The sequence below is a fragment of the Neofelis nebulosa genome, chromosome 10 (assembly GCF_028018385.1).
Source record: "Neofelis nebulosa isolate mNeoNeb1 chromosome 10, mNeoNeb1.pri, whole genome shotgun sequence".
In the NCBI taxonomy this organism is placed as follows: domain Eukaryota; kingdom Metazoa; phylum Chordata; class Mammalia; order Carnivora; family Felidae; genus Neofelis; species Neofelis nebulosa.
In genome coordinates this window covers 39,485,689-39,508,178 of record NC_080791.1, presented here as the reverse complement: position 1 = coordinate 39,508,178, position 22,490 = coordinate 39,485,689, and the positions used below count along the sequence as shown (strand labels likewise).

General features: G+C 38.4%; 1 protein-coding gene across 1 annotated transcript in view; it reads left to right on the top strand.

The window, feature by feature from the left end:
* The window catches only part of HEPHL1 (hephaestin like 1), an 81,500-nt gene that overhangs the window by 54,764 nt on the left and 4,246 nt on the right, over nt 1-22,490 (top strand). The window contains exons 14-17 of the mRNA XM_058687454.1: nt 2,673-2,813; nt 6,892-6,998; nt 18,004-18,226; nt 19,770-19,909. Coding sequence (XP_058543437.1) covers nt 2,673-2,813; nt 6,892-6,998; nt 18,004-18,226; nt 19,770-19,909 — 611 coding nt within the window. The remainder of the gene's footprint in view (nt 1-2,672; nt 2,814-6,891; nt 6,999-18,003; nt 18,227-19,769; nt 19,910-22,490) is intronic.

The window sequence follows — 22,490 nt, the reverse complement described above, 5'->3', positions numbered from 1 at the left end:
AGCACGGAACCTACTTGGGATTCTCTCTCTCCCTCTCTCTTTCTCAAAATAAATAAATAAACATTAAGAAAATGATTCAAGCCAATGAGAAACTCCTTGCATAAGAGGAGTGCTAAGGGTAGAAGGCCTGGTTTGAGCTCAGGAGGCCATCTCAGAATGTGGCCATCTCAGAACCTACTGTGCCTGTCTGATACCCTGGGCTGCCTGACCTGGGGATCAGATAAGCTCTTCCTTCCTGCTTTCCTTCCCCACTTTCACCTGGGAGTCACCAAACCTGACCCCATCATGAATATGAGATCTTTAGGGAGAAGGCTAATCTAGATGGCTTTCTGAAATCGGTTCCCTTTTTTTTTTTCTGTTCTCATTTTTATTTTTTTATTTCAAAAAATTTTTAATGTTTATTTTCAAGAGAGAGAGAGAGAGAGAGAGAGAGAAACAGAGCACAAGTGGGGGAGGGGCAGAGAGAGAGGGAGACACAGAATCCGAAGCAGGCTCCAGGCTCCGAGCTGTCAGCACAGGGCCCGACACAGGGCACCTCGAGATCACCACCTGAGCTGAAGTTGGATGCTTAACCAACTGAGCCACCCAAGCGCCCCTCTGTTCCCATATTTAAATGCACAAGGTGACATGTATAAATAATGAGTTTACACAGTGCTTCTTAATATTAAAAAAGGCACCAGGACAGCTAGCTTGATAAATTATCAGATGCCCCATCCACCTTCCCTGCACCCTCCCTGCATTGACATGTAAGCTTATCACACTAAAAGAGTCAACCCAGTGGGAACATTCCTTCTTTTGAGCTGTGTTTGTCATATGAACTCCAGAAAAAAAGGTGCGGTCCTGCCAAGGGTGGGGTGGTTTGCCCCTCAAAAAGCCCCGGTTTGGGTCTACTCAGTAAAATGACACAAAGGAGGGACTCCATCAGAGGCAAGCCCAGTGGTACTTCCCCTCAGGAGAGCACAAGGCCCATCCACTCATTTTCTGCATTTTCAGGGACAGGCCTGTGCTCCTAAAGTTCCAAAGGGCACAGGGCAGGCAACAGGCACACCTTTGCTCCTTACCACTCCCTGGGACCTATCAGGCCCCGAATCAGAAGACATTCACCCTTACCAGTACAGCAAAGCAGGTGCAATTGATGGCAATGAGTCACAAATAAGGATTTTAGTACATGCGTGCACGTGCACCTATCTGTAACTATGCCCAAGTATGCTGTTTAAAAGCATGCATTCTTTTCTAGCTCTATCATAAAAATAAAAGAGCGTTTTTTCATATACTTCCTAATTCATACTCAGTATTTCCCTACAAAGATCATAATAGTCCAAGAAATTTGATTTAAATTTTTTTTTAATGTTTATTTATTTTTGAGAGAGAGAGAGAGCGAGGGAGAGTGCATGAACGGGGGAGGGGCAGAGAGAGAGGGAGACACAGAATCTGAAACAGGCTCCAGGCTCCGAGCTGTCAGCAGAGCCCAATGTGCGGGTTGAACCCACAGACCACGAGATTATGAGCTGAGTGGAAGTTGGAGGCTTAACTGACTGAGTCGTCCAGGCACCCCAGTCCAACAAATTTTAGGCTGATTTAACACTTCAGTGGCCTTTCTCAGAAAAGCAATTGTGACCATCAGTAAAGACTGGATGGGTATATTCAGACTCCCTACCATGGGTGTGTCTTTCTATGATGTGGACTGCCATGGGCACCCAAGAATGCAAATAAATCCCTCAGGGCCATAGGACCAGGTCTAAGGTGACTCCCAAATGGGAGTCTGTTCCATCCTTCTCGAAGCAGTGTCACATGACCCCGGTGTGTCTGGTGCTCTGTCAGGGGGGCGCCTGCACTGAGCAAGCTGCATTTGTGCCACTGTTGAGGCACGGAGAGGTGAGGGGCACCCGGCATGGGCGAGGGCTATCCCACGGTCATGCTGGTCCAGCAGGGTGTGGGCCGATTCCCAGTGGCACACAGGAGGGTTGCTTCTCACAGAAATGTGTGTGCATGAGTGCTGAGGAGCACACATCTCCTCAAGGTATCCAAACGCTGGGACACAGCACTGGACGTGCATTAATGAAATCACTGTATTGATCATAGATCAGCACGTGGATGTTTTAGGTTTGCTCTTGTCTTTCAGATCCCTTTTATACACAATATTTCTTTGGATCCTCATGATGGTGATGATTATTAATGTATCCATTTACCAGCAAATGAGCGATTTCAGACTTACCAAAGGTTACATACAACTGGAAAGCCACCATATCATGTGGATATGGCTTTTCCTGGAGATTATGTCTCAGCAGTAGTAAAATTGGCAGCATTTATTTATTGAGTACTTACTGTGTTTCAGTGCACTGAGATAAGCGCTTTACGTACATTATCTTATTTAATCCTTACGATAGGTGTTATTAAACCCGTTTCGTAGGTGAGGAAATTGAGAGTCAGGCAGGTTACTTGACTTACCCAAGACCTCTCTAATAAGTGAAGGAAGCAAGATTTGAACCCAGGTTGGTCCAATTGCCAAATAGTACCTGAGTATTTAATGTTACGTGTATTGCCCTCCAAAGGAAGTGCACTAATGAAGAAGGTAACCTTTGTTTTATTTGGCCAAATACCATCTACATTTATATTACATCAATGTTGGAAAGAACAACGATAATGCACACAGGCCTGTGTTTTGCCTTTAGGCCCAATGGTTCATGCCGAGGTGGGTGACTCCATCCTGGTCATATTTAAGAACAAAGCTAAGCGGCCCTACTCCATCTCAGCCCATGGTATTGAAGACATGGAGAGTGGGAAGCAACTCCAAGTGCCCATCACAAAGCCAGGTAAGTTACATCAGACATCTGCTCCATGCTGATAAGGACACTGGACTCAACTCTCTTCTGATCTTTGAAGGGTCTTGGAAAGTTCATGTTAGTGTCAATATGTTCCAGCCATCACCTAGTCACTCCCAATATGAGATCATCATTCATCTAATGACCAAGTGGTTATGGTGTTTCCAGGGCTCTATTTGGGACCTAAAAGTGTAGTAAGACATAATAATAGCTAACACGTACTGAATGTTCATCTTTGGCCAGGTGCTGTGCCTTATATATTTTTTTAAAAAACTAATAATCTCATTTTCTAGCAAGGTAGACACTAACATATGTCATGGACTCTGATACCATTGGTTGTAATATCCATCATCATTTTATCTGTTACTAAAAAAAAAGAAAAAACACACTGCCAATTAAACTTTAACGTGCCACTGATTTGAAGATGCATCTTGATTTCAGTTATGTGAAAGTGTGAAAAATGCACATTCTATAACTGAGGGAATATGCTATCGTCACGTCCACTTAACAGATGACTAAAACACAGAGGGGTGAGCTTGACCAGGTCATATGTTAGCAATGGCAGGACCTCAATCTGTTGGATTTCAGAACCTATGCGCTTAACCATATATTTCTCTTGCGATGCTTAAAATGAGTTTGGAAGAAAAACAAGACAAGCAAGATGAATTATTTCAGTAGTAATGCAGACTATACATAATGAAATTCTAACTGGGAGAGAGTTTCAAGAATGTATCTGAGAGTGTTTATAAAAATTTCAGAGAAGGAAAATCCATGAAGATCGATTGATTGATTCAGAGAAAATAGAGAAAGCCTTATAAAATAGGTAGAACTCCAGTTGAGTTTTAAAATATGCATTGAAGGGAGAGAAGATCTCATAATTAAAAGAACCATACATTTACACAGTTGGAATGTGGTTGTAGTAAATGTTAAGAGCCTCTGTGACCTTCAGTTATGAAATTGAGAGCAATCATAGGTGTAATTACAGGGGAATTATATGCCACTTTACTTATGTATATATATGAATAATACTAAATACTATAGTAATTACAATAAAAGTCATATAAGCCTTGGAAAAAATTAAAGCTGCATAGAAGAAAGAAAAGAAAACACTCTAATGCATCACCAGAAGACGTTAGCAAGATACTCTTACATGGATGGGGTTGGGGGGAGGAAATCTTCACTGGACACAATCCCAAACTCTCCTGCCTCTCTGCACCCCACCCTACTCCCCAGTTCAGGAGCCTGTGTTTTACTGCTTTAAGAAGTCTCTCATGAATGTTCTAAATGTCTATCTATAGGGAGATACTTAAATTTTGGAATCCCCTTACAGTGAACTATTCAGCCAGTAAATGGATGTGAAGGTTTTAATGACATGAGAAAAACCTGTGGTATCATATTAAGCAAAATACAAGTATGGAAAAAAGGTTAAAAAGGAAATAAGCCAAAATGTTAATAATGGTTGTACATTTTGGGTAGTATTTTAAGTAATAGTTAGGGTGATACTCTTTTCTTTTTTTTTTAAAAATTTTTTTTTCAACGTTTTTTATTTATTTTTGGGACAGAGAGAGACAGAGCATGAACGGGGGAGGGGCAGAGAGAGAGGGAGACACAGAATCAGAAACAGGCTCCAGGCTCCGAGCCATCAGCCCAGAGCCTGACGCGGGGCTCGAACTCACGGACCGCGAGATCGTGACCTGGCTGAAGTCGGACGCTTAACCGACTGCGCCACCCAGGCGCCCCAATACTCTTTTCTATTTCTTCACATTGTTTGTACTTTCTTCATTTTCTGTAATGGATGTCTTGCTTTTATGAAGAGGGCAATTGTTTTATTTATTTATTTATTTATTTATTTATTTATTTATCTATGTTAAGTTTATTTATTTTGAGAGAGAGAAAGTGCGAATGGGGGAAGGGCAGAGAGAGAGGAGACAGCGATTATCCCAAGCAGTCTCTGAGCTTTCAGCACAGAGCCCGATGTGGCGCTCGAACCCAAGAACTGTGAGATCATGACCTGAGCTAAAGTCAAATGCCAACTGAGCCACCCAAGCACCCCTGAGGGAAATGGTTTTAAATGGGTCAAAAAAGCAGTGAAAATTACTCATTTTTGATGGTTAAAAGCAACTCAGGAGGGAGGAAGAGAAGTGCCAATCAGGCATGGGTAGGCAGTCTGATAGGGCTGTTGGGCCTGCTGGGTGAGCCCTCACAGGCTGCTGTGCCCTAATGGTGAGGACTAGTAAGGGACATAGCTCTTCTGTGCTGACTAGACTTCTAAGCATCCTTGATGGGGTTATGGGGTTAGAGAGAAGAATGATTAGAACATGGCAGAGAAGCATTTTTCTCACTGAAACTCTGAGGGGAGAACCCCTATAAGGGATCCCTCTCTGATTCTATAAGGGTCTCTGACAAGCCTGAAAGTCTTGGGAGAGTCCAGAGATTAGGGGTAGGAGCAAGAAACTAATTTGGTGCACGAAATCCAGGCAAATTGGAGAAGAATGGTTATTCTAGGCATGCCTGAGATAAGGAAAGCAAACTAGTGCCTTAAGAAAAGTAAGCAGCCCCCTCTCAGATTTCTCCTCCTCCTTCTTCTTCAAGATGCCACTCAACAAACAGGCACAGAACATCCTCTTTTTGTTTAGAGCTGCACCCCCCACTGGGGCGAACAATGAATCATTCCAACTTTAATAACACCACCCCTTAGCTATTTGCATTTAGGAAGCTAAATATCAGCTGTTTATCTTACAATTAACAAGGCAGGGGGGCTATTATGAAAGGTAATGGAAACCAGACCTAAAATTATATTGCTAACCTACTGGTGTATTTGCAAATATGGAGCAGTTTCATGTAAGCATAATTTTTGTTTAACCCTGTGGCTCACATTCAGCTATAGGTTGTATGTACTGATGGGGTGGGGATGGGACCTAGATAGTTCAAAAGGAGATAATGATTTAAATGTCGTTTTTATTTGAGACTTTACAATGTGATTATCTTGCTAATTTATGTGAGTTTATTTATTACTTCTCTGCAAGGCTCTGGGTCAGCCACAGGGGATGCATAGATGTAGTCCCTGGCATACGTTTGTTATTAGTATACATACAAATAAACATTTATTAACTGCCTTCAATGTGACACACTAACCTCGGTATTTAATTTTATTTAACCTTCACAACAATCTGAAAAATGGATGACTAACCCACTTTACAAATAAGGAGACTAGGGGCGCCTGGGTGGCGCAGTCGGTTAAGCGTCCGACTTCAGCCAGGTCACGATCTCGCGGTCCGTGAGTTCGAGCCCCGCGTCAGGCTCTGGGCTGATGGCTCGGAGCCTGGAGCCTGTTTCCAATTCTGTGTCTCCCTCTCTCTCTGCCCCTCCCCCGTTCATGCTCTGTCTCTCTCTGTCCCAAAATAAATAAAAAATGTTGAAAAAAAAAAAAATTCAAATAAGGAGACTAAAGGTCAATGAAGTCAAGTAGCTTGTCAAAGGTTAGATAAATAGGAAGTGATAGGGTTGAGACTTGGAACTAAGTCTCTCTGATTCTCTCTGGTTCTAAATAGGTCCTGCTTATCTGCACATTAGAATCACCTGAGAATCTTTAAAAAAATACTGATGCCCTTGTCCTAGGCCCCGGATACTCTAATTTCATTGGTTTGTAATGAGATCTCAGCAGTTAAGAGTTTACAAAGTTCCCTGGTGATTCAATCAGAAATCAAGGCTGAGTCCTACAGTAACTCAAGTGTGCTCAAGCATAGCTCTTGTGAGGGAGATATGGAATTTGAGGAGAAAAAACAGTGAAAAATAAAATAAGTCTTTATGCCTTGAATAAACATCAGTTGATAATGTATAGGGCAAATTGGAAAGAAAGCTATAGTCTGAAATGAAAAATCTGCCATTTTGAGAATAGAGAAACTCAAGATGTGAGTTTAATTGGAGCATTTCTAATGAATGAGTAATTCTCCCCAGTAATAAATATTAACCAAAGTACATAAAGATCTCTTTGTTATTTCTTTAGGTAAAACATCTGGAACAGAAGTAACACTAGTAAATTCTTTCTATTACTTCTCATTTGTTTCAGGAGAAATAAAAACTTACAGGTGGAATGTCCCTAAAAGGTCTGGTCCAGGACCAAATGACCCAAATTGTATTCCGTGGGTTTACTATTCAACAGCAAATTTTGTGAAGGTAAGATGAAGGGGGCAACCAAAATGCTTAAAGTAATATGACTTTAAACCGATTATTCAAGTTATCACAACTCTGGTGGGTATATGTGTAATGGCCAACAGCAGGGATCTCAAACTATGGCCATGCACATTTGTGAACATTGTTTATGGTTGAGTTGAATAGTATTAAGAAAACAAAATTCAACTGAATAAATTTTAAAGATCTAATTAGCTTTATTCAACAATTCATGGGCAGCGTCACATCTAGCAGATAGAAAGGACGTTTGAAGAAGTGTACAAAAATGAGAGACTTTTACAGGCAGAAGGAGCCAAAACAAGGAAGTTGCTGGCCAAAAGGAGATTGTCTGTGGCAAGGTCACCTTCCTTTGAGGAATAGCAGGGGTCTCACTACTGCTAATCAGGTAATTCCAGATTGACTAGTTTAAGATTCTGCTCCTGGGAGAGATTGAAACTTTAGTTAACCTAGGAATTAAGCCTTAGTTTGGTGATGTGGGCTTAGCACAAGTGACTCTATTTTGGACCTGTTGTCTCTCTCTCTCCCTCTCTCTTTAACAATTCCCCCGTTTTGATCAGACTCTCATCTTAATTGAGAGATGTGATCAAAATTTAAGGCATTAGCACCTCTCCCAGCTACTGCTCTGAAGCTCCCACAATTTTTGTTCATCTTCTGTGTGGTATTCACAGGTCATGATCCTTTTTGTTGAATCTCTGTGGTATTTATGGGACACAACTTTAGGTTCACATTTCTTAAATTGGTCATTTTCTTCATTCTTTTTCTGTGTTCTTGTCTCAGTGAGATCATTTGCTTGTTTAGCAGCTATGAAAATGCATTTCAAGCTTTTGAAGGAATACAGTGCACCAGGGAGACGACTGTGATTATTATAAGCAGAATAATCCCCCATATCTGGTGTGCACTTTGGAGCCATGATCTCCAAGGCCCAAACCAATCAAAGTCAAATAAGTCAAAGAAAGACCAGGTTGAAGGAGTCACTTTCTAAAGCCAAGTGGCTTGTTCAGTGGTTTCGTGTATCTGAGTTTCAACTTCCCAGAAATGTTATCCAGGTTCAAGTGGTGTTGGCCACAGCAAAGGCACCTCCTTGTTCAGCTAAAAGATAATAAAAGCCTATCATATGATCAAGTACAACGTTGGCCTTGCAAAGATGCATACTGTTAGCGAGATCTTTTTGTGATTGGAGCAGATCTGATTTACATAATCATAAGAATGTAGGGGTGCAAATGTACTATGATTTGCATAGGTATTTGTGTTTAACTGAGCAAAGTACAGTTACAACTGGAGAAAGGTAAAAATGGGATACTGGATATTCTGGCCATAAAAGTTGGACTTTGTAAGTGCACTCCTAAGTGGTGGTGGTGGGGGGGTGTCAATAGAGAATAGAAGAAAAATTGGTTGGAGGGAGGATCACCGGGTCTTTAGCATCATGGATTTTGAGGACAAATCTAGCAGTCTGAAAGGTTTCTGTCCCCCCCCCCCCGCCCCCCCTGCCATTTAGCAAGGGCCTGAGAGATATAGATGATGGTGTTATCTTTCCAGACCAATGCCAGAGTATAGGAAGGAAAGAGAAGAAGGAAGGGTTTCATGTTTAGTTAAAGCATGCAGCTTTGGTGTGGCATCTTGGATGGAAGCAGTTCATCACAATGTAGGCTATTTCTTTTCCTAGTCAATTTGATTTGGAAATCTCTAGCATTTCTACAGGAACAGATATCAGGTGTTGGAGCCTTTTTCAGCTTTGAGATGTGTATTCGAGGTCTAGTTTTACAAAAGTGTCAATGGTCAGGAGCACTTGATAAGGCCTTTTCTATGAGTCTCACTCCTACAAAAATATCAGAGTAAATAATAACTCTCTGTGAATGATAAAAGTCTTCAAAATTGTCCATGGTTAAAGATCTGATGAGAGTTCATTATAATGGAATTCATAAGGAAGTTTGGCTATTTCATTTTAAAATAATACATGGAATTATGACTGATAAAATTATACTAGGATATATCAAATTTCTAGGAATTTAATCAATTTCTAGAACATTTATAATATATATCCATATGAATATAATATAAAAAAGGCTTAATATTACTTCTTATTTCACAATGTTTCCCATGTAATTTAACCCATCAAATATACTTAATTACTTTAACATCTCTCTTTCAATAAGGGGAGAGAACAAATTTTTTGAGATGTCCCAGGACCCTCTTAAAATATCCCCAAAGTTGGTTCAAGGTCAAAAAGTCTTAATTTAGGATTTGATTTTTGGGAGGTTTCTGAAAAATATCAAAAGATTTAAAAACACTTGGTCAAAGAGGATCATAGGTCTCTGTGAAACAATAAATAGTTATCCGCTTAACCATAGTGACAGAGACTTCACAAGGTTAAATAGTGAGGGTTAAATACACAAATACAGAAGGTTAAATAGTTCTAAAAATATCTTCGCTCTTCTAGTAGAGAAGACTCAGCTCTTTCAAGGAATTGAAGACTTGATAAAGACAACATGAAATGCAGAAAATTATTTTGATAAGATAGAATCTTTGTTTTCTAGGCAGATTATGTAATCTGGGTAAAAAGAGAAAACTATACACACACCTTTTATTATCTCTTATCAAGAGTATATCAATAATCCAAGAAAATTTTATCACTTTAACAGAGAGGAAACGAAATTCTAACTTTATACCAGTGTACTGTCTTTTAAAAGGATAATGAACATACTATTAGTTTCAGGGGTACAACATACTGATTCAACACTTCTGTATATTACTCAGTGCTCACCACAATAAATGTCAGTCACTATCTGTCACCATATAATATTATTACAATATTATTGACAATATTTCCTATGCTGTACTTTTCATCGCCTAGACGTATTTATGTTAGAACTGGAAGTCTGTACTTCATAATTCCCTTTACCTATGTCACCCATCCACCCACCCACCGCCTCTCTGGCAACCACTAGTTTAACTTGGTTTGGAGTTAACTTGGTTTTGCTTGTTCTTTGTTTCTTTATTCATTTTTTTTTTTTTTTTTGCTTTTTACATTCTACATATAAATGAAATCATATGGAATTTTAATTTCTTTTGTTGGTTGCACTCAGCGTAATACCCTCTAGGGCCATCCACGTTGTCACAAATGGCACAGTCTCCCAAATTCTTTTTATAGGCTGAGTCATAGTCCATTGTATTCCTCTTCATTTGCTTCCATATCTTAACTATTGTGAATACACTGCAATAAATATAAGGATGCATATATCTTTTCGAATTAGTTTGTATTTTCCTTGGGTATTACCTAGATGTGGAATTACTGGATCATATGGTTTGTCTATATTTAAGTTTTTGAGGGATTTCCTTACTGTTTTCCACAGAGGCTGTGGAAATTTACATTCCCACCATCAGTGCAAGAGGGTTCCTTTTTCTCCACATCCTCACCAACATTGCTATCTTTTTTATCTTTTTGATTCTAGCCATTCTGACTATTGTAAGGTGTTATCTCATTGTGTGTTTTTTTTAATGTTTATTTTATTTTTGAGAGAGAGAGAGAGAGAGAGAGAGATTCCTACCCTGTTTTCTTCTAGGGGTTTTATGGTTTCAAGTCTCACATTTAGGTCTTTAATCCATTTCAGTTAATTTTTGTGTATGGTGTAAGAAAGTGGCCCAGTTTCATTCTTTGCATGTGGCGGTCCAGTTTTCCCAGCACCAGTTATTGAAGAGACTGTCTTTTCCCCATTGTATATGCTTGCCTCCTTTGATATAGATTAACTGACCATATAATCACGGATTTATGTCAAGTATCTCTATTCTGTTCTCTTGATCTCTGTGTCTATATGTGTGCCATTACCATATTATTTTTGTTACTACAGGTTTGTAGCATATCATGAAATCTGGTATTGTTGATACCCACTGTTTTGTTCTTTTTCAACATTGCTTTGACAGTTTGCAGTCTTTCATGGTTACATACAAATTTTAGTGTTATTTATTCTAGTTCTGTAAAAAATGCTGTTGGTATTTTGATAGTGATTGCACTGAACCTGTAGATTGCGTTGGGTAATATGGACATTTTAACAATATTTGTTCCTCCAACCCACGAACATGGAATATCTTTCCCCTTGTCTGTGTCATATTCAGTTTCTTTTGTCAATGTTTTATAGTTTTCAGAGTACAGATCTTAACTTCCTTAGTTAGGTTTATTCTTAAGTATTTTACTCTTTTTGGTGCAATTGTAAATGGAATTGTTTTCTCAATTTCTCTTTCTGCTACTTCATTATTAGTGTAGAAATGCAACAGATTTATGTATGTTAATTTCATATTCTGCAATTTTGCTGAATTCATTTATCAGTTCTAATAGTTCTTTGGTGGAGTCTTTAAGGTTTCCTATATATAGATTACTCACCTTATTTCTATGGCTAGGATCTGGTACTATGTTGAATAGAAGTGGTTAGAGTGGATATTTTTGTTTTGTTCCTGATCTTAAGTGAAAACTCTCCATTTTTCACTATTAGGGATAATGTTAGCTGTGGGTTTTTCATATATCACCTTTATTATGTTGAGATACATAAAATCACTTTGTTGAGAGTTTTTATCAAAAATGAATGTTGTATCTTATCAAATGCTTTTCTCCATCTATTGAGATGATCATATGGTTTTTATCCTTTCTCTTGTAATATGATGTATCACATTGATTTCAAATATCGAATTACCCTTGTATCCCTGGAATAAATCACGCTTGATTGTGGGGAATGTTTTTAAGTGTACTGTTGAATTCTGTTTGCTAATATGTTGTTGAGGATTTTTGTATCTATGTTCATCATAGATATTGGCCTGTGGCTTTGGGACTTTGTTTTGTTTTGGTGTGGTTTGGTAGTGTCTTTGTGTGGTTTTGGTATCAGGGTGACATATTGACCTTGCCCACCTGCAAGCCCATGGCAGTCTCAGACAGGCCCCTCAATAGCCTAGGGACCAAACCCTGCCCTGTACATCCACAGCAGGTCATTGCAGCTCACTGCCCTGAAAGCAAACATGTCTCTGCCACAACAATAGGAAGCACAAAACTCACATACGAAACATCCCTGTATCACATGGTTCTGGTGATGGGAGGACAATGTGTTACAGGGCATTACAGTACATCTTTTACAAAGGCCACCATTTTCAAGAGCAGGAGATGTGGTTGACCTCTCCATTACACAGAAACACAGAGAGTTAGACAACATGAAGGGACAGAGGAATAGGTCCCAAATGAAAGAATAAGACACAATCATAGCAAAAGAGCTAAATGAAATGGAGATAAACAACATGCTTAATAAAGAATTCAAACCAATGGTCATAAAGATACTGGACTTAAGAGTGGATGAACTCAATGAACACTTCAACAAAGAGAAAATACAAAAATGAACCAGTCAGACATGAAAAATTCAATAACTTAAATAAAAAGAAATACACTACAGAGAATCAACAGCAGATTACAAGATGCAGAAGAATGGATTAGTGATCTGGAAGACAGGGTAATGGAAAGCAATCAAGCAGAAAAATAAAATAAATAAAATAGAAAGAATAATAAAAAATGAGGATAGGTTAAGGGACCTCAGCGACAACATCAAGCATAATACCATTCACATTTTAGGGATCCCAAAGAAGAAAAAGGGGAGGAGAAAACTTATTGAAAGAAATAATAGCTGAAAACTTCCCTAATCTGGGAAAGGAAACAGACATCCTGAACCAGGAAGCACAGAGGGCCTCTGATAAGATTAACCCAAGGAGGTCCACACCAAGACATATAATAATTAAAATGGCAAAAAGTAATGATAGAGAATTTTCAAAGCAGCAAGAGAAAAGAAAACAGTTACATACATGGGAAACCCTATAAGTTTAAACAAATCTTTGAAATGTAGCCATACCAGTTTTTGACAGGAAGTTTATAGCAATACCTCAAGAAATAAGAAATATCTGAAATAATCTAGCCTTACACCTAAACGAGCTAGAAAAAGAAGAACAAACAAAGCCCAACACTAGTAGAATAAAGAAAATAATAAAGATCGAAGCAGAAGTAAGTGAAATAAACACACACACACACACACACACACACACACAAAACAATAGAAAAGATCAATGAAACCTGGAGCTAGTTCTTTGAAAAGATCAACAAGATTGATAAAACTTTAACCAGACACATTAAGAAGAAAAAAAAGAGAGAGGACTCAAATAAAATCCGAAATGAAAAAGGGGAAATAACACCTAACACCACAGAAATACAAAGGATTATAGGGAGAATACTATAAAAAATTATATGCCAACAAATTGGACAACCTAGAAGAAATGGATAAATTCCTAGAAAGATAAAATCTTTCAAAACTGAATCAGGAAAAAATGGAAAAATTTAACAGACCAATTACTAGTAATGAAAGTTAATTGGTAATCTAAAAACTCCCAAGTAACAAAAGTCCAGGACCAGATGGCTTTGCAGGTGAGTTAAATGATACATTTAAAGATTTAATATGTATTTTTCTTAAACTATTCCAAAAATAGAAGAGGAAGGAAAACCTCCAAATTCATTCTACAAGGCCAGCATTATCCATATATCAGTATACTTTTGATATTAAAATGTTTTTTTTACCAAGTTTATTAGTCTTAGCCAGCTTGACTCACATAAAATTTCCTTCCCAAGATTCCCTTTTACAAACCTTCTACAACTTCCTTTTTCAAATCCAAATTTTGTCCTTTGTTTTTTCTCTTCCTTATTTTGAAATAACCAGCCTCGCTTTAGGACAAAATTAGTTTCCTTTCCCTCAACAAAAATGCATCTCCATTTCTCATATCTTCTTTTACCAAAAGCACCACAGCCTAGTTTCCTTGTGAACGGAGTTGTTGCCTTTATTGTTTCTAGTAGCTTACGCATATTGAATTTTTAAACATTAAACACCTTAATTTCTAGTGAAAGTAAATAATTGTTAGCTTTTACATTGGTATTTTGTGGTTTGGCAAATTTAAAAATACATTTCATACAACACCCAGAAACCAATTTGACAATAAATTTCATATTAAAAAAATAATAAAATAAAATACATTTCATAACTTGTAGCAATATATTCTTCCGCATAGTAAATTTGTTAACGTGGCATAAAACTTGTTTACTAATAGACCTCAATTTCTGGGCCAGTGTTTTGGTGATGGACCCCTCGGAGGGTATAGTGAGGAAGGCCTAGGTATTGTTTTAGATACCTTTTGTATCTTTGTTTTTTCATTGGCCTTTTGCAAGGAAAATTTTTTTAATGTTTTCTTTATTTTTGAGAGAGAGAGAGAGAGAGCATGAGCTGGAGAGGGCAGAGAGAGAGAGAGAGAGAGAGAGAGAGAGAATCCAAAGCAGGTTCCAGGCTCCGAGCTGTCAGCACAGAGCCCAGTGCAGGACTTGAGCTCACAAACCATGAGATCATGATCTGAGCTGAAGTCGGACACTTAAGCAATTGAGCCACCCAGGTGCCCCTTGCAAGGAAAATTTTAATGACGCTATTTTGGAATCTTAAAGCCTTTTGGAAGCTTTTACACACCAAATAAAATAAGTATCCCTTTCTGTTTGCTTGATTTGGAAACCCTTGTTTTTAAGTGAACTTCTTAAATAAATTATTTTGTCTCGTTGGAATGTTCCCCATAATGGCCATTATAATTCTAGGTTGTCTTTAGTTAGATTTTGCCATTTTGTTAATATTTATAGCTTCTGGGAAATAGTTCTAAGACATAAAATAAGCAGGTGTGCCAGAAGGTGGCATGCTCAACTCTTTGGAATTTGAGGACCCCATTTTTTTTTTTTTTTTAAATTTTTTTTTTCAACGTTTTTTATTTATTTTTGGGACAGAGAGAGACAGAGCATGAACGGGGGAGGGGCAGAGAGAGAGGGAGACACAGAATCTGAAACAGGCTCCAGGCTCCGAGCCATCAGCCCAGAGCCCGACGCGGGGCTCGAACTCACGGACCGCGAGATCGTGACCTGGCTGAAGTCGGACGCTTAACCGACTGCGCCACCCAGGCGCCCCAGGACCCCATTTTTTTTAAGCTAAGCTTTTGGGTCTCTTGGAGCCAAACTAATACCTTTGGGGGATGTGCCACTGGGTTGGGGATTATGTGGTGTTTTACAGAGTACCTCTGTGCACAGACATTTTCTTAAGTTGGTGAGTGACCTAGTGTCAATCTAACCCATTGCATGACCAACTTATCCTACCACAGGAGTCTTAGAGTTAGGTAACAGATGTTGTAACAGCTTTTACATGCTCAACCCATGCCCACCGATTTTGTAGCTTTTGGCTTCCAATTTTCCATTAGCAACAGACTTTACCTACACAAAGCAAGTAAAACAAAATTGTATTTTGGACGCCGTGCGGTTTTTAAGTTGGATCCAGTCTGATTCCAGCCAATAACCACCAGCAATTACAAATGTGGAATTTGGGGTCTGAACCAAGGGCTGGAGATTCCAATCATATGGGGAACTGTAGAAAGCTGATTAGATCGGTAACTTGACACAAAGAGAGTGGAACTCAGAACCACGAAAAACTTTCCTACAGTCCTCAGAAACGGCAATAAAGACAGAATTCAAAGGGTTTGCAGGTACCATGCCTGTGTTTCTCATTGTCCCTGATGCCAGCAGGAATGTACTTTGGATTCCATCACGGCTACCAATGCTCTTAAAAAACAAAACTCAATTGACTACATTTTAGAGTTCCTATTAGCTTTATTCAGTGTCTCACGAATCAAGCAGCATCCCATCTGGCAGATAGAAGAGAGTGCCAAAGAGCTGCACAAAATGACTTTCATAGGCAGAGGGGGGTGGGATAAAGAGGCTTCTAGTAAAGAGTGGATTGTTTGTGTCAAGGTCACCTTCATTTAGGGGGGATGGCAGAAGTCTATGAGGCAGATTACCTCACTAGTGATGACCATGTCATTCCAGATTAAGATTCCACTCCTGGGAGAGGCTGAAATTGTATGGGCTTAGCACAAGTGATTCCATTTGGAGCCTATTGTCTCTGTTAACAGTGGCTGTGACCGAAACAGTATGGCCAACAAAGTAAAAAGTATTTACCATCTGGTGCTTTACCAAAAAAGTTTGCCAACCCTTATCTAAAATATAGGTTACACACACACACACACACACACACACACACACACACACACACACGCACACATGAAATCCCAACGTTTCAGTTGCCAAATTTAGAACTTACAAGGTAGCTGGAAGCAAAAGAGAATATATAAATAGATAACTATAAAGTAAAAATATGTATTAATGGAGTTTATATCACAGATTTTGGTGTGTGAAATCTATCATTTTTAAGGCATTACCATGTTATTATCTGGACTCAGGAAGGAAAGCACACTCCAAACATAATAACCAAAACTATAAACTATTTGAATAATAAATAAACTAAAGATTCAATATTGAATTCAAGTCAAATATGTATATATAAAACAACTAGTCTCGAACTTTAGGTCGCAAGTCAAAATCCAAACTAAAGGCGTATCTGACATATAATGAAGCATTGCCCAGTATTTAAAAAAGGTGAAGGATTATCTAACCTTCCTCTAAAATATTAGATGGCTGCATTAGCATCCTTGAGTTGTACTGGACAGTGCAAGAGTTCAGGAGAGAAATACAAGACATTTGAAAAAATAAAGTTATATATTGGAATTATGGGAAACCCACATTTGTTTATTCCTTTGTGCATCCTGATAAATATTTATTGAGCACTTGTAATATGCAACCATTTGCATATTCTACCAAGTTCTACCAAGTTCTGTGAGGGATGCAAATATCCTTATCTTGAAGGAATTTATCATCTTTAGGGAAAATAATACATGTGCACACCCATGATTATAATACAACTCGGAATCTGGTGAGTTCAGTAGGAGTACAGAGCTATATAGGAGACATTGGAAAGGGAGTCTAAGAAGAGAGAACATTATGAGCAAAGTTGAAAATAGGAAAATAAGAGGTATGTTTGGAAAATGTTGAGCATCCTATTGGCTATCATATAAGGTAGGAAAGGAAAGCAGTTTGGGGATTATAAGATAGAAAAATCCATTGGTGGAGCACATGAGGGGCTTACAGCCCTGTCAAGGATTTGTATTTTATGCAGTAGGAATATCATGGGAAAATCACTGTTGACTGGTAGATATGGGGGTGATGAGAGTAAGCGATGGTGCTCAAAAAGATAGGCAGCAGGTGAGGTGAGCCAGAGACCACAGAGGAACTGATTTCTAATCCAGGGTGACACATTAAGATCCTACACTAGATGGATGGCAGATGGAATGGAAAGAAAGTCACAGAAAGGAGAAGCATTGTGAAGGGGAAAGAAACATAAGATTTGACAGCAAGCGAGATGGGACAACGTGAGAAAGAAGTAAGAATTAAACACTGAAATGAAGTTTTCTGACTTAAATGACAGGAAACAGCATAGTGCTGTCAACAGAAATAGAGAGTTCCAGAGAAGGAAATGGTCTGAGGGAAATAATAAAATCCACTATAAAAATGCTCAGCAGATTGAATTGTTGCAGGAAGTACATCCAGATGGAATATCTAAATAGGCAGTTGGACATGTGGGAGTTTTCATTGGAAAGAAAGCTTAGGGGCTGAACAATTTGACGTGGAGGTCATCCATGGTCCCATATAATTTTCTAATTATGCTGTTCACTTTTACCCATAGAAAATGGACTATAAGCATCTGCATGTAGCCTCACTTGAAAAGCAAACAAGAAAATAAAAATAAGAATTAATTTATTCAACAAATATTTGAGTATTTTCTATGTACTAGACACTGGACTATGCTCTGGAGACTCAGTGATGATGGAAGGACACAGCCTCAGCCCTCAAAGAGGTCACTCTGTAGTTCATCTTTAGGAACACTCAAGGCTTCTTAATACTTATTTTGTGGCCAATAGTCTTTTCACAATGACTCTCGTACAAGCATGCAATCTGTATTATTAAACTATGTAAAGGCTCTTCTAATTCAGTTTATTTTTCTTTCAGGATACGTATAGCGGTTTGATGGGTCCTCTGATTATTTGCAGAGAAGGGGTATTGAATGAAAAGGGAAGAAGAAGCGATGTTGATTATGAATTTGCTCTCCTGTTTTTGGTATTTAATGAGAATGAATCCTGGTATCTGGATGACAATATTAAGAAGTATCTCAATAAAGATCCACGAGATTTTAAGCACACTGACGATTTTGAAGAGAGCAACAAAATGCATGGTACACCAGAGGTTTAAAAAGAAACCCTTGCTGAGATAAACTCATAGAAATTCCTATAACTGTAGGAAGTCCCCAGCCTCCTTCTCTGAACCTTTCCCATTCCCAAGGGCACCTAGACTGAGGAAAGTCCTCCAAAACTTTCCTTCAGAGGGAATGAACTAAGCCATTGGTTGATTGCCAGCAAGGTCCAGTGAGACTCTGGACCAATTGTTTAGGGAGCTCTGTCTCTGAAGGCTGGAATCCCTAAACTATAAGCCTATAAAGTAATTCTTAAAAAATGAATCATCACTTATTGGTGTATTTCTATAAGAATACACAATGACATCTAGCTAATCAAATTTAAGGGTGTGATTTAACTGTTGCTGGGACATGAAGCACCATGATCAAGTTTCTGTTTTAAAGTGTCTATGTTATTTATTTAATTCTATGTAATTTAAGGTGTTTTTTTAATGTTTGTTTATTTGTTTATTTATTTATTTAGAGGGAGGCAGAGGGAGAGGGAGAGGGAGAGGGAGAGAGAAAGAGACAGAACGCAAGTGGAGGAGGGGCAGAGAGAGAGGGAGACAATCTGAAGCAGGTTCCAGGCTCTGAGCTGTCAGCACAGAACTCATGAACTGCAAAATCATGACCTGAGCTGAAGTCAGATGCTTAACCAACTGAGCCACCCAGGTGCCCCAGTAGTTTCGTTGTTTTTGTTTGTTTGTTTGTTTTTTAAGAGAGTAATATGTTGACACATCCACACTCTCTGTCTAAGATCTACCTCTGACCAAACATATACAAAAAGAGGGCTGGCCTGAGATCACAAAATCAGTTCATTGATAACATTGATTAGAATATAGTAGGCTGATTTCTGATTCGGCTACTCTTTCTCCGATAGTTTTGCTTCCCTTTCCCCAAAATTTCTTAGTATGCTCTCTATTTTTAATAAATGTAACTCATTTGGTTGTGCCATGGTGCACAGAATAAAAAGTTAGTAGAAAGAGTGAGAGTTTCCATCATGTCAATCCAGCTTGAGTTTGCTTTGGTCATTGTTAGGTCATGGGCTCAGCCCACGTGAAGCTTTCCTTCTTTTGGAAATTCAGGTATTCTTAGGAACTTGCCCTAAACTCGTTCTCAGAAAGCGAAGTATTAAAGAAATGGCTCTTAATTCATTCAATTTTGATTTATATAAACTTGATTCTCTGTGCTTTAGTTCACTCATCTATAGACTGGTATAAGTAATGGCTGCCTCACAAATGAGCCTCTAACCCTCTCCATAAAGAGAATATGCCAAACAAACAAGCAACCAAACAGCACACATTGCTACCCAAGACATAGCTTTTAAAAATTAACTACTACTTCCCTTTTCTATCTCTCTTCTGTAAGGATTTCTTAGTAATCTGAGTTTTGGTTCTAGAACGGTGGGGACATTGGTGTGAATGAGATTGTTACATGTTTATCAGGTAGATGAAAATATTGGTAACCTAAAGATCTTGAACCATGTCTAAAACCAGATTAAGTACTGACCACTAATTGAAGGCTATTTTGTTTTTCACCTTCCTAGCTATCAATGGAAAGATTTTTGGGAATCTCCATGGTCTTATCATGAATGAAGATACAATGACAAACTGGTATCTGTTGGGACTAGGAAATGAAGTGGACATACATACCATCCATTATCATGCTGAGAGCTTTCTTTTCAAAGTGAGTATAAGGAATATGCTTTGGGGAAGACTTTTTGAACTAAAAGATTCAATTTTTCACTGTGAACAAAGAGAGTTATTTGGCACTAAGGCTTGTGAGGTTCATATTAGAGATTGGAACAGAATAATGTGAGCCCGTCATTGGGTGAGCTCGAGCCCCACATTGGGTGAGCTCAAGGTAAGCAGGAGTCCTGCTTTGGGTAAGCTTGAGCTTCACTTCCCTTTCTCTCTCTAGCCCCCCTCCCCGCAATTTCTCTCTCTCTGCCCCTCGTGGGAGTCTCTCTGTCTCTCTGCCCCTTGCTCACCTGTGCCCCCCCGCTCTCTCTCAAAAATAAACAAACAAACAAATAAGTAAGTAAGTTATCCCAAGTGCTTAGTGAAATCTATAAGGAAATAGAATAGAAAAGAATCATCACATCCAATCTGTGGAAGTAACTGCATTGGTCCTTTTCTAGTTATACAGGAAGGAATACATAGTATATTTAATAAAACATCTATTTTTCCCCTCTGTATATTTCTTTAACATAGTTTAAGATACCAAATATTAGTCTACAGTGATTACAGTTTTACATCTTAAATGGCTATCCTGCTTTTCAGAATTTGGCTTTTTCAACTCACATGTTAAAAAATGTATGAAAATTTATAGAATTCAATAAAATTGTAAAAATTGTAAAAATTCAAAAAAATTGTAAAAATTTACAATAAAATTGTAAAAGTTGTAAAAAATGTAAAAATTATAGAATTCAATAAAATTGCAATTATTTTGTATTATGTCTGTAAACTTTTAAAATTCAGTAGAATTTACATTGAGTAAAAGTCCCTGTTTTGGAAAGCACATACAGTAGTGTCATCTTAAAATATAGGACGTCTCCATCACCCCCTAAAATGTTCGTGTTGCATTTTCTGGAGCCAGCTACTTCTGACTGATTTATTTCCATCTCTCTCGTTTTGCCTTCACGGAAATGTCATATAAATACCGCCCATAGCACTTTGAATCTGGCCTGTCGCACTTGGCGTAGGCATTTGAACTGCATCCGTCTCGTGTGCATCAATACTGTGTTCTAGTTGATTGTCGAGTAGGAGTCCAGTGGATGAATATACTGCGGTTTGCTAATTCGTTTCCCTATTTAGGGACATTTGGGTCTTTTCTGCGTTGGGGTCAGTACAAGTAAAGTCATTATAAATATTTGTGTACGTATCTTCCTGTGAACCTAAGGTTTCATTTCCCGTGAGAAAATGCCTTGGAGTTGGATTGCTAGACCATGTGATGCGTGTACACGTAACTTGATGAGAAACTGCCAAAATACTTCCACAGAGGCAGTGCCACTTTGCATTCCCACCAGAAAAGTATGAGAGCATCACCCGTGCCATATCCATGTCTGTACTTGGGGTCTTCCATTTTTATTCATTTTTTTCTTCACCATCCTATTAAGTAAATAGTGGTATCTCATTGTGTTTTATTTACATTTTCCTAATGGCTAATGATAGTGAGCATCTTTTCATGGGCTTATTTACCATCTGCCATCCGTAAACCTTCTTTGGTGAAGTGTCCACATTTTATGCCCATTTTTTAATTTCATTGTTTGTTTCCTTATCGTTGAGTTTGAGGGATTTATATGTACACATACTTTACCCGCTATGCAATTGCAAATATTTGCTCCCAGTTTGTGGCTTATCTTTTCATTTCCTTAATGTTATCTTTCAAAGAACATAAATTATTATTTTTTAATGTTTATTTATTTTTGAGAGAGAGAAAGAGAAAGAGAGTGTAAGCAGAGGAGGGGCAGAGAGAGAGAGGGAGACAGAATTAGAAGTAGGCTCCCAGTTGTCAGCACAGAGCCGGATGCGGGGCTCGAACTCACGAACCAACAGATCATGACCTGAGCCCAAGTTGGACCCTTAACCGACTGAGCCACCCAGGTGCCCCAAAGAACATAAATTCTTAATTCTGATGAAGTACAATTTATTTTTTTTCTTTTATGCATCATGCTTTTGGTGTCATATCTGAGAAGTCTTTGCTTAACTCAAGGTTACGAGGATTTTCTTCTAGCAGTTTTATAGTTTTAGGCTTTACATTTAGACCTCTGATCCATTTTAACGTTCATATACGGTCAAGGTTTAATTTTTGTATATGGATATCAGTCATTCCATCACCATTCATTGAAAAGGCCACTGTGTCAAACTCATATCGATTGTATATATGTGGGTGTGTTCGGGGACTGTCTATTCTGTTACATTGATCTACGTCTCTGTCCTTTCTTGAATACCACCCTGTCTTCATTACGTTAGAATGATAGCCAGTCTTGAAATCAGGTGGTGATTATTTTAGCTATTCTAGACCTTTGCCTTCCCATATAAATTTTAGAAACAGCCTACTGATTCCTATTAAAAAATCCCACTGCAATTTTGATTGGAATTGCATTGAATCTGTACATTGGCTTGAGAATTGATATCTTAACAATATTGAGTCTTCCAATCGTGAACGTGGCGTACCTCTCCATTTACTTAGATCTTCTTTGATTTCTTTCTTCAGTGTCTTGTAGTTTCAGCATACAGATCTTGCACATATTTTGTTGGATTAT